General features: G+C 46.6%; 1 protein-coding gene across 20 annotated transcripts in view; it reads left to right on the forward strand.

Annotated features, from left to right (window-relative positions):
• Positions 1-18,333, forward strand: part of TPD52 (tumor protein D52) — a 105,101-nt gene that overhangs the window by 60,262 nt on the left and 26,506 nt on the right. For 15 of the 20 annotated variants that reach the window (XR_011421219.1, XR_011421218.1, XR_011421216.1 and 12 more), the window contains one exon: positions 17,045-17,160. Coding sequence is in view for 15 of the 20 variants with exons in the window: in XM_023648417.2 (XP_023504185.1) it covers positions 17,045-17,160 (116 nt within the window). In the remaining 5 variants the exon portion in view is untranslated. Of the gene's footprint in view, positions 1-3,648; positions 4,501-4,846; positions 4,968-17,044; positions 17,161-18,333 lie in introns of those variants that run through there. The other 5 variants (XM_070221400.1, XM_070221402.1, XM_023648415.2 and 2 more) reach the window with 4 other exon arrangements.

Raw genomic sequence — 18,333 nt, forward strand, 5'->3', positions numbered from 1 at the left:
CAGCACACCCCACTTCACCAGCCCAGGGTTCGCAGGGTCGGATCACAGGCGTGGACCTAGCACCGCTCATCAAGCTGTGCTGTGGCAGGTGTCCCACATAAAATAGAGGAAGATTGGCACGGATGTTCGCTCAGGGCCAGTCTTCCTCTCAAAAAAAAAAAAAAAAAAAGCAGAGAAAGAGACTCTATTTCTAGAAAATGATCTAAGCCAATTTTAAGGTGCGTTCAAGAAACAGGAAAATCAAGTTTGGCTGAAACTGGTGGGGTAGTAGTGGGAAATGGTTGGAATGTAGGCATTGTGGGACTCTTTCTATTGAAATGATAGGATCCAACTCTAACCATAAGTGAAGCAGAATAGAAATTTATTTGGTTGGTGACCGGGAAGCCCAGATAGCTGGATGGAGGGGGTCAGGGGCTGCTGTCCCCCCCTTAGCTGTCTCTGTTTCCCCTTCTCTCCCTCCCTGGTCTCAGCACTGGTTCTCTCTCCTGTTGGCCCCTCCAGACGGGCCCCCGAAGGCTCAGGTTGCAGAGCGCCTCCCTTCTTCCGTTACTCATCAGGTAAACGTCAGGGAAGGCCTATGGTTGGTGCTATTTGCTCAGAGGTCTACCCTTAGGCCAGGCCCTGTGAACAAGGGGATGGGGCACAAGCCCACGCCTGAAGCCAGGGAACAGGTGGGACTGTGGTAGGCTCTCCCCCTGGAACCCCATGGAGCAGGTGAACTGGAATTCCTCAAGGAAAAGTGGGTGCTACATAGACAGCAGCAGACACCTGCCACACCGCCATTGGGCCGGTCTCTACCAGAACACTCCACGTAGGTCCAAGTGTGTGGTCAGTGAAAACACAGAAGAGGGAGAGGGTGAGAGGCAGATTGTGCCGTTGGATGAACAGCTGTCGGTGGTGCCTGTTTATAGAGCAGGAGTACCTGGAAGTAATTCCTCTGAGGTCAGGCTAGGAGACTCAGGATGGCGAGTTTAGAGAGAGGAATAGCATGAGGAGCACTGGTGAGCTCAGTCTTGTGCATGTTGATTTTGAAGTACTTTTGGAACACCCATGTGGAAATGTCCAGCAGGACAGAACCAAATCCTGCCTAGTTTTCCTTCCTTGGGCCGAAAGCCTGCAGCAGGAAATAAAAAGAGCTGCCACTGATCCACAGGCTTTCCTCCTTCTTGCCTGGACTGTAGCAGTAGACTCTTTTGGAGTCCCCTCTCTTTTAGCCTCTTTCTACCTACAGTGCCTCCTGCTCATCTTTATAAAACTTCTCCTCTCTCTACTTGGCTCAAACACCTTCAGTGGTTTTTTTTTTGCATGTTATATTAAGTATAAAAATGTCATTCAAGGTCTTTAGTGGTCTGTCCCCAAGTTACATTTCCATTTTTTATATCTTACAACTCCCTTCTACTTGGCACATGAATCTTGAGCCAGCTGAATTTTTGCCATTCCAGTAACATACCCCATGCTCTTCTCGCCTCTGGCCTTCTGCTCTCACTTTTCTTACCTGCTACAGCGTCTGGACTAGGATCTGACTGGAGAAGTACAGCTGGTCCGAAGAGGCAGGATGTTACATAACAGTCCTAAGATTGTACCCAAGCAGGTAGAGTAGAAATTTCAGACATCACTTGCATCCTAAGTCCTCATCTTCATAAAGAAGGCATGTGCTGTCTCCATGAGCCATTACTTGCTTTCTCCACTCCACGTTGAGTAGAGCCAACACTTCAGGGTGGGTATCTCAATAGAGAACGCAGTGCCCGCCCTGAGGGAGGGGAGGACGTAGAGACACAGAGGGCCTGGCAGGGGCCCCTCGCCGTCTGCGTGCTGCTGCTGGAAGCGAGAGCCGGGAGAAGAGAGGGGACAGAATCTGGGAGGGCTTCTGAGAAGAGGTGCCGTTTCTGCCTGAGTCTTGAAGGATCAGTGACTTCAGCAAGCGGGGAAGAGGGCAGCATTTCAGGCAGAGGGTGTAGCCTGGATGTCAACACCAAGGGTCAAGGACATGGGGGTTTTGGGGATAGTGAGAAGCGTGGAGGTGGCTGTGGCTTCATTGCATGTGTGTCAGTATTGCTTATCTTCTGTCCTAGTTGGTTCAGGCTCCTGTAATAAGTTGCCGTAGACTGGGTGGCGTTATAACAACAGACATTATTTCTCAGGGTTCTGGAGGCTGGCAAGGCAAGATCAAGGGGCCGACAGATCGACTCCTGGTGACAGCCCTTTTCCTGGTTGGCACATGGCGTCTTGTGTTCTTGCAGGGTGGCGAGAGGACTCCAGCTATTTCTCTTCCTCTTCTTACAAGGACACTAATCCCATTATGGGGCCCCACACTCACGGCCTCATCTGAACCCAGTGACCTCCCAGTGGCCCCACCTCCTAATGCCACCACCCTGGGGGTTAGGGCTTCAACAAGATTTTTTAAACGTTCAGTCCGTAAGAGCTTCTAATGCTTGTGGCTCGAGGAGTGAGAATGCATATGGAGAAATGTTTTTCCTACTAGTTATTTACTGACCAAATGCAGAGAGCCAGGGACCCATTAAGCACGCTCTGGTCCAGGGACGTAACTATGTTGCCAGTGCCATCAAGAGAGACTGTGGATTTCAAGAAACCAGACAATTCATTCTTTCAAATAATAATAAAGAAGCCTTTATTCTATTTTGTTTGTTTGTTTGCTTTTTTATAAGGAAGATTGGCCCTGAGCTAACATCTGTTGCCAATCTTCCTCTTTTTGCTTGAGCAAGATTGTCGCTGAGCTGACATCTGTGCCAACCTTCCTCTGTTTTGTGTGGGATGCCTTCAGAGCGTGGCTTGACGAGTGGTCTGTAGGTCTGCACCCAGGATCTAAACCCATGACCCCAGGCTGCCGAAGCAGAGCATGACCTTAACCACTGTGCCACTGGGCCCACCCCTGATCTATTTCTAAATAGAGAATGAACAGCATTTATAGTGGTCCACATTTTGGTATCTTTTAGAAGAATGCAGATTGAATTTTTTTATTGAAAATAAACTTTTTAAAAACTTAAGATAAAGACTTGCCAGACTAGAGTACAACGTGAGACTAATAGAAAATAATGGAAAACGAATCGTAAGTTGAGATGAATACAGATTATCTTAGTGCATATATATTTTATACACTAGATACACAGATTTTTTTTTTAATGCTTAAAATATTTTAGGTTTCATATTTGCTTCCAGTCCAGGGAGAGTATATTGAGTTCCCTTTTTATCAGGTAGATTTGAGAAGGTAGAACACGGCCTTTTTTTTGTTAAGCAGTGACAGACGGTTACCCACCTAAGAGAGGGGTCGCTTTGATTTTTAGCTCCTTGATCTTAGATGAGCCACGCGTGTGAAAGCAGTGGACCTGAGAAGGCTGTCACTGGCGCAAAGGGCAGAGCTGGTGTAGGAAGGGGCTCTTTAGGGACTGATGGCAAAGGAGATGAATCTGGGGACTTGGCAGTGTCGTTTCACAAGCTGCCTGGGGCTCCATCACCCTGCAGGCACGCTCTAAGAAGGAAACACGTTCTCCCTGCCTGTTTGCACAGCGGTTTATGGCAGCACCTGCAGAGGCGTGGCCTTAAGCAAAGAAGGTGCCAGAATACCTGGGCGGTTTATCTTCAGAGCTGATTCCTCTCCTTGCAGTCCATGTAACGAAAACACCGTCTTCCAGAAAGGGAGAGGGAAGGGCAAGAAAAGAAAGGAAATAAAGAAAGAAAAAGTCAGACTGAAATTTTTGTTACACGCCGCCAGACGCAACTTTAGATAAAGTAATAATGGAAATAGAGCTTTATTTCTGTACCAAGCTGTACTTGGAAAGCTGATCGGAAGTGGGAAGGTTGGCTTTCAGAGTCTGCTGTAATCCAGGGTGGAAAAAAGAGCCACCCAGATGGCCTTTGCTGGAGATTACCGACTGGTAATCCTTCCTTGTCCCAGAAGATTAAGTCGGCCCTGGTGTAGTTGTGGTCAGCTGACCAGTTTAAAAAATAATCAATTGTAGTTTCTTGTATTTCTGCCAGTGTCTGACGTTGGCCTGAACTGTTTGTACACCTGGGCGATTTTGCAGAACCTGGCCCTCCTTTGTTGACCGAAGAAAGCTCCGCTCCCAGGCCCAGGTCGGTCCTTGTTGACCGAAATTAACAGCAGGTGGTGAACAGGGCGCTCCCCGAGGTTGCCCGGGATAAGTCATTGATTAAACAGGCCTGCTTGGCGGAGGGCGTGAGCGCTCCCGGGGGGAAACGCTGCTCCTGGGCCGGGAAGCCAGCTCTCCAAACCCTGGGCCTGATGTCTTCAGCGACGTTGCCTGGGACCATGGCCAGAGCGGCGGCGCTCAACTGAAGACTAGCAGGCGGTTATAAAACCATGCGTTCTCTGTTTGCCTTGAACGGACTGTAGAGAGATGGATTTTTATGAGGACTACCAGTCCCCGTTTGATTTTGATACAGGAGTGAACAAAAGCTATCTCTACTTGTCTCCTAGTGGAAATCCGTCTCCACCCGGATCACCCACTCTTCAGAAATTTGGTAACTACTAACTGCCTAAAGTTAAGTTTGCTGTAATAAAATGTGGGCACAACTCGGGGTTTCCTTGGCTTTAAAATTATGAGTGTAAAGATGTATGGGGATGTTGCTGTCTTGAAACTAGTTAAAGCTGTTAGAGATTCCAAGCAGAGAGAGAAATGGCTCATTAAGTATTTGGAGTATATATAAAATGGGAACTTAGGTTTTTTCTTGTTTTTTTGAGGAAGATTAGCCCTGAGCTAACATCTGCTGCCAAGCCTCCTCTTTTTGCTGAGGAAGACTTGCCCTGAGCTAACATCTGTGCCCATCTTCCTTTACTTTATATGTGGGATGCCTACCACGGCATGGCTTGACAAGCGGTGCCATGTCTGCACCTGGGACCCGAACCAGCGAACCCCAGGCCGCTGAAGCGGAACATGCGCACTTAACCGCTGCGCCACCGGGCTGGCCCCGGAACTTAGATTTTGAAGGTAGTACTGTTTATATGAGTATTAGAGCTCTTCTGGTCGCTTTGAGTTCGTTGAGCAGATAGCAAAAAAGGGGGCCTCTGATGGCCTTTGCTCTGGCTGCCTCTGTAAGATATGAAGACCCTCCTGATTTTGTCTTTGCTGAAATGAGGCTTAAGCATCTGAGCACTGGCTCCGTTCACGGTCCTGCTAATGGAGGTCCTGGATTTTGTTCTAGAATGTTGAGAGCAGCGGCTAGGCAAGAGAATACAGAAATGCCTAGGCACGAGATTTTTAAGAAAGAAAACCTCAGAGTTGCTGTGCCTTTGGAGCAGTCATTCTGTCATGCGTGCCAGTGCGAGGCTGTTCTGAGGGAACACTGGGGAGGGTCTGGGTTACCCGCACGGAGCCGGAGGCTGCCGCAGCCGTCACCCAACAGCTAACGCTGGGAGACGGTTAAGTGACCTCCTCTGTAACTTGCTAGAGAAGGAAGCAGGTTTTCCTAGAAGTTCGTTTTTTCCTTATTAATGAAGAATGGGTCCCATTGTGCTCTTTTTAAGCTTAAAAAGTGGGTAATTTAGGAAAACATGGTAAAGGATACGGCATGAAGCCTGGTCATAAGTATTTTAGGTTGTATGCTTGTGACAATAGAAAGCGTGGTCAAGCCACATCCCTCCAACCATTGGTTGCAATCGTAACCTCCTTTGGGGGGTGTAGTTTGGATTTCCAGGAAGGGAGAAATGGTGAAAATCACAGGTTCGAGTTGGTCTCGAGAAGCTGGGGACTGGTGGGCCGCAGCTGGATGTCTGTCAGCAGGGGGCTGGGGGCGCCAGGAAGCCCTCTCCTTTGCTGTCCTACCCCTGTTTGTGGCCCACCGTGGACCCCTGTAATAAAGTGGACCCTCCCCTAAAAGGATGAGATACTCCACCCTAACTTCTAAATCCTGCGTAAAGGAAACGCTTCAAGAGCAGCACACAGCAGGGAAGTTTGAGCTGGATGACCTGGCAAAGCTTAAGTGGCAAGGGGCCATGGCAGCTGGGCAGCAGGTGACTTCAGGTGACTTCAGCGTGCAAGGGTTCGAGGTTCCCAGAGGATTTGCACGCTTGTTTTAGTTCTCCTGCATGCTTCTCACATCTCTGTTTCACTTCCTTTCAGTCTTCCCTGTTGGACTAGTTGCTGTCTTTGGATGTTTCTGGTAAAACAGAAGCAGTTGGTAGCCTTGGGTATGTCTCTCGGCAAATTTCCAACGATTATCTTCCCAATTCCTAGTAGCAATCTGTAGGGGTCTGGGCTCATGGGATTAAAAGCAAAATTATAAAAGAGCAAGTGAACAACAGTAAAACTCACGTACCCACTAGCGCTCAGGTTTAGCAGTTTGCTTTCACTGGAAAAGAGGGCGGGAGAGCATGAAAACAAACAGAAACCGCCATAGGGAGTCACCTAGTAAGAACACGGGGATTCTAAAACAACAAAGTGAAAGTGGGGATCCGGAACAGTAATCCCTCTCTCTGTGCCCCCGACCTCTCAGGGTGCAAGAAACCTGCAGGTCTGTTTGAATGTCAAGCATGAGATGCAGTTGGAATGAATACTGTGTCTTTAGTGTGTTTGCACTCTTTGCGTTTCTGTGTTGGAGCTCTCAGGACGGATACCTTATAAATCCACTTAAAAGTTCATACAGCTTTTGGTCCCTACGCATTTTCTTAATCAGCAGAAAAGCAGTGCTCCTAAAGGGCTGATGTTAGAAGGAATCCTGCTCAGAAAGGTTGGGAACACTGATCTGAAAAACCTGTCCTTTGATATTTACCCAAAATGCCATCATGGGGCAAATGAGAACGTGATGAGACTTAATCTGTGGGCAGAATGTTCCTAAGAAGCACTCTGAGTGGAGAATAAGATGAGGGCCAGTGGCTGGAACAAAGAGAAGTCTCTTATCGGGGATTTTTAAACCTTTGGTACAGCCAGCCCACATGCAGAAACGCCTTAGACTCCCTGACTCACAGCCCTCATAAATACAATACCAGTAACTGAGGCAGGATTCTTTACTGTGTGTGATGCGCTCTGGTATCTTAAACGACTCTGTTCTTTTTAAAATGCTCGTTTGGTACTACCAAATGGATTTCACAGCCCATAGTCTGAAAAGCTCTGATTTGTAATCAGTTTCCGAATCTGGAACGTAAGCTCCATTAGGGATGTTAGTCTTCTGGGTCACAGTTCTTACCCAGCGCCTGGAATAGTGCTGAACGTCTGTGGCTCAGCAAATACAGATGGATGGATCGATGGACCGACAGATGAAGGAATGAATGAAACGAAACTGGCAAGGACTCGTTCCCACTCCCGTTCCTTTTACAGATGTGCACGTTGAGGCCCAGAGAGGTGTTGTGAAGTCCCCTCATCACAAAACTGGGTTAGCCTAGGTTGGCACTCTCTTGGTGCTCCAGCCAGTGAGTGGTTTGGCTGTGTGTTTTGTGGTATCAGATATTATAGAACAAGTTAATCATTCAAGGCATAACCTTTCCTTTTGTCATGGATTTTGCCATGGGTGTAGTTTGTTGATTCTTTCTGTGTCGCCTGGCCCTGTACGTTCCATTCCATCCTTGCAGCCGCCGGGCAGCACAGTAAGCTCACAGCTAGTGTTCTCTGTTGCATTTTCTCTTCCATTCTCTGAACAATTTCCCAAATGTTATTTATGTAGAATCGCTCTTCCTCTTGAGAATTTTCTAACGTACAGGAAGATGCCACCCTGGTTTATAAAAAAAAAAAAAAAAAACAACTTTTTTTTTCTAGTGTGTTCAGGAAGTAGGAGCTGGAGTCGTTTAAAAATCTGACATTTTAGTGTTATGCTGTCATGTTTGAAAGTCGAAAAGCACTGAGAAAAATCAGACTGAAAGTCCTTAGCTCAGAGTCCTCCTTTTCATTCTGTTTTATGACTTTCTTTGATTTCTCCTCTGTCTTTCTCACTCACTTCTTAGGGAAGTGGTTATCGCTTCTCGAAAGTTTCTCATAACTGTAAGTCTAGCCAAATATGTGGTTAACAAAATAAAAATCAGGGCAGAATTGGAGAGATGGAGGAGCTCGTTCTTCCTACAGAGGAAATACGAGGCTGGAAGTGACTTCCTCTCTGGGGATCCCCAAATTTCCCCGTGGCTGACCTTTGGTCTCTCTTTGGTGGAGCGTGTGCCCCAGTTACTAGTTTTACACTCAGTTGAGATTAGGGGACCGGTGGCTCTGAAGTCATCAACTGAAGATTATTTCCATCTTTTTTTTTCTTTTGAAAGATGAAAGAGATTTAAGGATCAGTTAGGACTATCTGGGGGAGGCATTTGGAAATACTGGTGTGTTCTGCTTTGCGATCTTTTCTTCCACCTCCACTCTTTCTGTGAAGTGAAGTTATGGGAGGCTGACCTGCTTTCTTGGGCAGGAAGTTGACCCCGTTCGGGGCCCTGCTTTCAGACTTGCATTTCAGGAGGGAGCGCGCTCGGTGGCCGATCTGGGTCACAAGCTCTCCCTGCCCTTTTTGGATGGGGCTTAGGGCTGTCTGCTCCCCTCTTCTGCCTGCTTCCTTTTCTCTCTCATGATCCTGACACTGTCTTTTTAATCTCCTGGGTTCCTGGGTCTTTCCCCAAATGGAGTGGGTGAAGTTTCCTCCCCTTTCTTGTTCTTGCTGCCTCAACTATGATAACTCGGCTAAGGTTTTTCTCTCCTAAGGTTTTACTGTTCTCACCATGGGCGAATATGGGAAAATTACAGCCTTAAGGAATACAGTTTTCAAGGCTCTCACTACTGGATCCCTTTCTTCTGAAGATAATCCGTGTCCAATAGCAGGTGTCAGTTGCTGTCTGCCTTCGGTCAGTGATTTTCAACCTGGGGCAGTTTTGTTCCCCTGTGGGCGTTTGGCTGTGTCTGGAGAAGGTTTTGAGATGGCTTTGGTTGCTGCCACTGGGTCTGAGGAGGGGTTGCTATGACAGTGATTGGTGAGGTGTCTGGCATGCCACGTGGGACGATGCACAGGACAGCTCCCACCACAAAGAATTACGTGGCCCAGGATGTCCATCCTGCTGTGGTCGAGAAGCCCTGTCTTCAGTGGATCCTTTGTTTTTAGCGTCTCTTAAGGAGAACCACCTTGATGTGGGGACCTCCAAATATTCGTCCCGTGTCTTCAGGGATTTTGTTCTATCTGAAAACAAAGAACAAGGCACAGAGAGTGGGAGCCCCAAGCATAGGCTTATAAGGGGAGAAATATCTTATGATCTTTTTGCATACGACACTAAAGATATTTTGAACTATATGTTATATCTTTAGGTTAAAACAAGGGGAAGGCATATGGCCTCACGTTTGTGCTTGAATAAAACAATGCTAGAGACTGAAGTTTCTCATTCCTACTCTGGTCTTATAGCTGTTGTTGCCTCTTTGAAGGCTGCGTGAGAGAGGTGTATGCAGTGTTATTCTCCAGAGAAGCTTGTAGGGCTCAATCATACTCTAACGCATTCTCTCTTGGGTAGACCGTACTATCATTCAGACTTAATAGCAGGTATCTTCGACCCCTGGTCTGGCAACTTCTTCCCTCCTAACTGAATTTTCTTGGGGGCGGCTGACCCTGTGTTCTTCCTGCTGTGATATCGTTAATGCCCCACCTATGCAACCCTGGTGCGTTTGGCTGTGTACACACTTTCTCTGTAACATGAAGGTGGGGACCTGCTCCAAATGGTAACAATCTTCGGGTAGATTGTGTGTGAGACCGAAGTTGTATTTCTTTAGGAAAGTGATATTTTGTGTCTGTTTTAAATAGAAAAACCTTTGTAGGTGAAAGCAGTGAAGTAAGAATGAAATATATAAAATAAAAAGCTCGGGATACAAGGTTGACAATGAAGGGAGACTGGGTTCCAGTCTTTTCCCTCCAACTCAGCGTGCCTCCCTAGAATTCCTTTATTCAGAGGGCATTGCTGAGCATCTGCCGTGTGCCAGACTTGGTGCACCAGATGCCTCCTGGGCTGAGGATACACGATGGAGCACAGTGCTGAGGTCCCGTGTTGCCCAGCCCAGCGGGCTGTGCTCTCAATACAGCAGACGTTACCCTTAGGGGGTTACGCCTGGAGTGGGGCCTGAGTGACGGGGTCTGGGAAAATCCTTCAAGAGCAGGAGGCACTTGAAACTGACTTACTGAAATGAGTGGGACTTGGAAATAAATAAGGACGGTGTTTCAAGGAGAGAAAATAAGACGTGCAAAGACATGAAGTGAGTGTGATTTGGAAAGAGATGGTGGAGGTGGTTGTATAACCTTGTGAATGTAAGTAATGTCGCTAAATGGTATGCTTAAAAATGGTTACGATGGCTAATAGTATGTTGGTGTGTTTTACCGTAATGAAACTTAATGGAGGGGGGCTGGCCTTGTGGCATAGTGGTTGGGTTCGTGTGCTCTCTGCTTTGGTGGCCTGAGGTTCGTGGGTTTGCAGACCTATGCACCTCTTATCAAGCCATGCTGTGGTGGCATCTCACATACGAAATAGAGGAAGATTGCCACAGATGTTAGCTCAGGGCCAGTCTTCCTCACCAAAAAAAAAAAAAGGCAAAAAAAGTGTGGGCGGTTGTTTATTTTACTTTTTGAGTTAATACATTTCTTTAAAAAAAAAAAAAAAAGGCGTGTCTCCCTGGGGGAACTGCCAACTGCAGGTTGGAAGATGAAGTGAGAGGGCTGGGTGGGTGAGGGCTGATGGAGTCCATGGGTTCCAGATTGTCAAGGGCGATGAATGTTTCCAGGAGGTGGGAAGCCATAGAAGAATGCAAGGCCAGGGAGCCCCGGGGTCAGCCCTACCTTACAAGCTCACTCCGGTAGCAGAGTGCTAAGTGGGTTGTAGGGGACAGAACCCATCACGGGGCTTTGAGGACAAGAATCTAAGCAAGAGCTGGTGAGATCCTGAACTAAGGCAGGAGGGTGGGGTTGGAGGAAAGATATCAGTGACGTAGGTGCCTCAGAGAGTGGGATGGAGCTGTAGGTCAGAGAGGTGAGGAAAGAAAACCCAGGGAGGGCGGGTGGGAGGTGTCAGAAGAGCAGAGATTTCAGACTGAAGCTCAGTGTCGGTGGCCTTTAAGATCTCGGATAACGGGTGGCCCAGTGGTGCAGTGGTTAAGTACACACGTTCCCCTTTGGCGGCCCGAGGTTTGCCAGTTCGGATCCTGGGTGTGGACTTGACACCGCTTGGCACACCATGCTGTGGTAGGCGTCCCACATATAAAGTAGAGGAAGATGGGCACGGATGTTAGCTCAGGGCCAGTCTTCCTCAGCAACAACAACAACAAAAAAGATCTCGGATGAGGCTGTGACCTGAACTGTCCTTAGTTGGGGGTGGGGGGGAGCAGATGCCGGATTTCAGGGGTTGGAGAGTGATGGGAAGCGAGGAGGTGAGACCTGTGAGCCAAGCTCCACGGAAGAACAGGAGAGAGGCAGGAATGCATGAGCTGCAGGACCCAGGAAAGCGGGGAAAACCACAGATCCTTATCCAGCAGCTAATATGTGCCCGCTCTTTACTCTCCTTTAAAATAATCTTATAAAAACCCAGAGAGCTAGGTGGTATTGCCTTTTTATTTCTTATGCATTTTTTTAGTTTACAGGTAATGGGTTTGGGGTATTAATGTTTGATCTTTGAGGACAAACATTTGATCAGAGGTCACCCAGCTAGTAAATGGCTGAGTCTGTTTTTATTCCCCGTTCTATCTGTCGCAGTTTCCTAGGCTGCTCTAACAAAGCGCCACAAACCGGTGGCTTAAAAGAAGTTTCTTCTCTCTCGTTCTGGAGGCTAGAAGTCCCAAACCAAGGTGTCCCCAGGTGTCCTGACCCTGCAGGAAATGCTTCCTCACTGCCTCCTGGCCTCTGGAGATTGCTGGCAGTCCTTGGTGTTCCTTGGTTTGCCGCCACGTCCCTCCCACCTCCCCATCACGCGATGTTCTCTCCCTGTGTCTCCGTGTCCTTACGGGGTATTCTCCTCTCTGAGTTTCCCTATCCAAATTTTCTACTTATAAGGACGCCAGTCGTTGGATGGGGGCCCACCGTAATTGAACGAGAGGTCAAAGATGAAGAACTGAAGGGGAGAGAACCATTTATTTGGGTGCTCCAGTATGGGGTGGCATGGGCTGCACCCACACCTGAGCAGAGGTGCTCATCAAACTCTTAATTGGGACTTAATTTTAATTTGTGCACAAAATGGCTTGGCTTCCTTCCCCGGTCGGAATCCATGAGAGTATGAGGCAGATGGGTGACTATGCAGGGAAAGGAAAGATAAAGTTTAGTTTGATTCAATCTTGAACCGATGAATCAGTTCAAATAAAACCCTCAGTAACATTTGCTCCCTTCTGGGATTCTGAGTCCTGAGATGGAAAGATAAAGATGGGACATCAGGACTTTATTATCTAGAACTAGAGACACGTTCAAGATGGAAATCTTTTTCCCATTCTTCCTCCTCCTTCCCCACCATACTTGCTCATCAAACACATTTCCACTAAAACCTAAGTTCTTTATTTTCTTCAGATTGCTAACAAGTTCTCTGAAGTATCGTATTTCACCATCTAAGACACCGCAGATTGTAAGATCTACCATTGTTTTGTGTTTCATTAAGGGAAAAAAATTACTGCAAGTCAAACTAAGAAACAGTGCTGTATTGTCACTTACAGTTTTAATTTTATGCTTATTGATGTCATTTTAGACTTATTCAGACATACACGTAGACCATAACACTCCCGTGCCTACTTTTTAAAGTAAAGTTAGCATTTTCCTGAAAGATCCTCACGTGCGTTGTCTAACTGATCTGAATTGCTTTTCAACTAGGAGTAATCCGTGTCTGTTTGATTCATTTTGCTCGCACGGGAGGTCTGTGATGCAGTCTTTCTTAAAAGAGAGGTCTGCGATTTTCTAAGCCATTGACACCCATTTTGCACATTTTGAAGCGCGGGTGCACCTATGCCACGTGGACTGCTTAGCTGACTGGGTGTACAATGCATGTCGAGTTCCAAGATGTAGAATGTAAAGGGGACAATTGAGTCTTAGGATTGCTGGGGCATGACCCTCCTCGTCTCTGTCCATCTTCTCCATCGCTCCCTCGGCAGTGGGGCTCTCCCCTGGCACCCGACAGTTCACCTGTCTGTGGGCTCCAGGCTCCTTCCACCCTCAAAACTCTTCAGGGGGCGCTCGTGCGCAGTTGAAGACAGGAGGACAATCTGTTTGCACAATGAGAAGGTTTAAGGAAGTGGCTAAAATGTTAATCATCTGATGGAACCAGTTATCACCAGTTTTCAGTCACTTGGGCTCTGTAATGGTACCTCTGACTTTTGTTCCAGGGTCCCCCCTGTGTTCTCATGTCCTCCGTGAAGTAAAAAGTCCCCGTGGAGGGAGCCTCGGCCCTCTGCGTCCAGCTGCCCTTCTGTGACTTGCCCTGTGTTCTCCCTGCTCCTTGAAGTTTCTGTAAGAAAAGTGGACATGAAGGAGCCAGGGTTTAGAGTCAGAAAGACCTGTGTTTTAACCTCTGTGACTCTGGGCGAATTCCTGAACCTCAGAGGGCCTCGGTTTCCTGATGGAAGTAGATACCACTTCTCTCATTGGTTGTAAGGCTTTTTTTTTTTTGTATGTGATAACATATAAATCTTGCCTCACAGTGGCTGGTGTGTTAGACCACAATAAATATTAGTCATATTATCTCCCCCTTCTTCATCTTTTAAAAGCAGCTTTCCATCAGATTCTGAGGAAGAACATTAAAATTAATGATCAAATAATATTTTGGATAATTTTACGTATTCTATACTTCAAAGCGTCCCTGTTTCCCAACTTTCATGTTGTGAATGAGAAATTATCTCCTCTCCCAAATACCAGACTCTACCTCTGCAGTAAATACTACAGTCTTCTGAAGATATAGGAAATGGGACAGTAGCTATGAAAACATGTCAGGCAAAATTTGGATTCCCAGGTTTGGGGAAACTGTGCAGTTGGAAGTGAAGAAAAGACGGCTTTTGATCTGGTCTCCCAGATTCTTTTGCTGTGTGCAGAGTCTTATTTATTATTACTTCTAGGTATCACTCAAGTCTGCCCTTCAGCCCCTTACTCTCATCTTTATTTGGAAATCAGTGATTTGAAGCAAATGCTTTCAAATCAAACTGTCTGGGTTCAAAATGCTAATAACTCCACCCTGTATGCAGGGGTGTTACCAGGGGCAAGTAGCTTAACTTCCATGAGCTTCAATTTCCTCATCTCTAAATGGTGATCCCCACCTCACAGAAGTCTTGGACATAAATGGTGTAATGTATTTGGAGCCCTCAGCTCAGATTAGGATATAAATAGAATGCACTCTGTGGGGGTGCTTGTGGTTATTAATAATTTTCCTAAGTCATGACTGTTATGTTTTACTAATGATTTCAGTATCTACATTCTGTTCTTCCCTGTCCTTTATTTTCCAATGTTTTTCCCAGTTGATTATCCCAAAGCAAACCACACCTTTGTATTTTAATGTTGATAATTTGCTGCCACCTACAGGCTAATATGGAAAAAGCGAAACGTGTAATTGCTAACTTTCTTAGATTGTTAATGTAAAGTCTCAAGGTCATCTTGGAGGTCCTGAAACCAGCTGTGGAGAGCCCTGTGGCTCCCCTTTCTGAGACATTCATTTTCCCTGTTAGCCTAACTAAACACTTGAAGAGTGTCAAAATCCCCTTAGATTCTCTTTGGAATTGGGCAGCTTTGCATAAGGCGTTATTAGTAATCAGTGCATTTTTCCCCTTAAGTAGATTTGCAAAATAGTATTTATTAAAAAGCATGAGTCTTTATTATTTAAGGCATCGTTTAGCACGTGAGTTTTGTTGGTTTTTCTTGGGGGGGGGCCTGTTTTAGTTGGAGGACGTGAGAGGTCTGAGCAAAACTTTAAAAATAAAATGAAGAACGTTTATAATGAACTCTCTTAGGGTTTTTACTCCATTGCCTTACACGATTGCTACCTGTGTGCTCGTCTCCCGTCCTCAATCTTACTCCTTCGTCACATAACCTGGCATAGGGGATAGATCTGCAAGCACACACGGACCCTCCTCAGTGCTTTCTGACGGTACCTAGTACGGCACCTTGTCCACAGTTTGATGTGGCTGGAGTCGGAGTCAGAGATGCCAGTGGCAGAGGGGGTGGGTCCGGCCGGGCCTGAGAACTGAACTGTGGGGTTGAATTCTGTCTTGAAGACAGCAGGGAACCATTCAAGCATTTTAAGCTGGGGAGTGACAGGATCAGGTCTCTATCATGGAAATATTACTTGGGCGGTCTGTTCAGAGATGTTTTAGAGGGAAGCTATAGAAGGAATTATTCATCGAGCTTTACCACCTACCGGCTGTACCTGTCGCCTGTTGTGTCTGCATCGGAGAGCTTAATCACCTTCTGTTTGCCGCTCCGGTTGGTGGTGGTTGAGTTGTTTTGTTTTACTTTTATGCCTTTAGCAATTCTGTAAATACCTTCCAGGCAGGCATTGTTGGGGACTGTTATGCTGGTGATTATTGTTACTATAATTATTAACTACCTTTATGCAGTTAATATACAAGAGACTGTGTGGCAAGTGTCTCTGTACCTTTGACGCCATGTAGGTACACACGACGTCACTGATTTGTATGCTTCTCTCGGGGGTGCCCTGGCGCTGGCTGCTTGTTGACCAGCCGGGTCATTCTTCCTTCTTCCTCTCCGCCTGCCCGAGTCCGTCATCTGCTGGTTGGCATCTTGCTCTGGGCAGGATGCCACATTGCTGCTATGGCTGAACTAGCACTTCTCAGAAATGGACGTGGGGGTGGTGGGAACAACTGTGATCTCTGTTCTGCTCACTGGCAGAGAGAGGCGAAGGGCAGGAAGGGGAGGAGAGCTTCGCCTGGGCCCCTACGCAAAAAATCTGTTGCCTGAGGAGGTGTGGAAACGTAGACATGTGACGTGGGAAGGGACGGGCAGAACTGTGGTGAGAAAGGCCAGTGAGGCTGGTTGGTGCTTGCCTCGGGTGTACAACAGAAGGGGCCCCCAAAAGCCCTGTGATCCAGATCCGTAATACGTTAATGCAACATTTGAAAAAATTAAAATTGGAGAAATCCACGGTGAACAAAATACTAACATTTTAAACAACGACAAGGTCGAGAGCAGTGCCTTGCAAAGGCGTTTTGGAGCCTGAGGCAAAAGGAAGATCAGTGATCCTGAGCCTGTCTATTTAAAATTTTGGTATTTTTGTTCATTGTGGATTCTTTGAATTTTGATTTTTTAAAACATAATTGCATTAAAATAATAAAATTAGGCATATAGAGTTTCTTGGTGCCCCCTTAAATTTTACTCCTGAGGTTTGGGGCGCTCGCTTGCCTTGCCCCAGCGTTGTGTATGGTTGGTTGGGCAGAAGAAAGGGGAGAGTTGCTGAGACACAGCTCACTCCCTGGCCACTCTAGAAACATCGAAGTCTTCTTGATGGATCGGTAGTCCTGGCTCTATTCCAGGGGACTGGTGCGGCGGCATTGGTCTTAAATAATGTAGACAGCCTGTGTGAATGTGGGTCGTTTCTCTGAATATATACATTAGGACTTTTTAAAGCGTATCTGGGTGAGATATACAAGAAGATGTTTCCTACCTCCGCTAATCAATGGAAAGAACTGGCATAACATTTCTTTAGATGTTGAGTTTGTGAGCAGGTCGTCTTCATCCGGGTTGGTAAGAGTTGGATTTGATTAGCAGAGGAAGCGAGATGCTTACAAACTCCGTCCCTTGGTGAGTGTGAATGACTCATGCCGATGCGCTGGGTCAGCATTTCAAGCCTTGGCAAGATCCCGTTCTTGGCCTCTTAACTCGTCTGCTCTGCAGTAACTATATTGTGACTGAGGAAATGAGTGGAAGCTGAGCGAATGTTGGATTTTCCAAGTTCATCTTTTGGCAGAGTCTAAGTTGGTGGCTTTTTGTGGTTAGCTCAGAATTTTCTTCTGTCCTTTATTGGGAGAGCCAGGTCGTTTGAAGGTGATGTGTGGGTCTAACCTAATTGGCTTTAATCTGGCTGGGGCAGTGGAGGAGCCTAAAGGAGAATTTTCCTTAGCCTTCATATCTTACAGACTTTTTTAAAATCCCCAACTAGGTCTTCTGAGAACAGACCCAGTGCCCGAGGAAGGAGAAGATGTTGCCGCCACGATCAGTACCACAGAGACCCTGTCAGAGGAGGAGCAAGAAGAGCTGAGGAGGGAACTTGCAAAGGTAAAGAGGCATTCCGTTTCAACTTCGTGGTGTGCACTTAAAGTATGTTGTCATTTGTGTCTCTAAAGCACGTGGTGATATCCAGGAGTCAGTTCCAGGGGAAGAGCAACAGGGGTTTTCCTGTCCTGGAGGTCTGGGAGTAGGGCGAGGGGCTAGAACAGCATGGTGTCAGTTCCTCTTTATATGAGGAGAGGTAAATATGAGAAGTAGGAGGTAGTAGGTAACACTGAGAAGTGGCGTGTGAGTGGACAGTGGGTAAGAGGGGACTAGTGAGTGTCTCCTGAGGGACCTCGCCGACTCTGGTCCACGTGGCTGTTCACGTGCTCCAAGGACTGTCTTCTGCCCTTGGCTGTGCTGTGGATATAGGCTTTTGATCCTTTTTTCCTTCTCTCTCTTTTTTCTTAAAATTAACCTTTTTAAAGTGTACAGTTCAGTGGCATTTAGCACATTCACAGTGTTGCACAACCATCACCTCTGTCTAGTTCCAAAGCATTTTCACCTCCCCCAAAGGAGATCCCGTGTTCATTAAGCTGGCATCCCCAGTCTCCCCTCCCCCAACCCCTGGCAACAATTAATCTACTTTCTGTCTCTATGGATTTACCTATTCCGGATATTACATGTCAGTGGAATCATATAATATGTGACCTTTTGTATCTGGCTTCCTTCATTTAGTATAATTTTTTTTTTTTTTTTTTTTTGGTGAGGAAGATTGGGCCTGAGCTAACATCTATTACCACTCTTCCTCTTTTTTTTTTTTTTCCTCCTCAAAGCCCCAGTACATAGTTGTATATCCTAGTTGTAGGTCATTCTAGTTCCTCTATGTGGCATGCTGCCACAGTGTGGCTTGATGAACGGTGTGTAGGTCCATGCCCAGGTTCCAAACTGGTGAAGCCTGGGCCACTGAAGCAGTGTGCGAACTTAACCACTTGGCCATGGGGTCGGCCCCTTCATTTAGTATGATTTTTGAAGTTCATCCACATTGAACATGTATTGGTACTTCACTTTTTATGGCTTAATGATACCCCATTATATGTATCTACCATATTTTGTTTACTCATTCACCCACTGATGGACATTTGGGTGGTCTCCACCTTTTGACCTGTAGATAGTGAGCTAAGGAACATTTGTGTAAAAGAACTTGTTTGGATACTTATTTTCAATTCCTTTGCGTAT

This window comes from Equus caballus, chromosome 9 (assembly GCF_041296265.1).
Source record: "Equus caballus isolate H_3958 breed thoroughbred chromosome 9, TB-T2T, whole genome shotgun sequence".
In the NCBI taxonomy this organism is placed as follows: domain Eukaryota; kingdom Metazoa; phylum Chordata; class Mammalia; order Perissodactyla; family Equidae; genus Equus; species Equus caballus.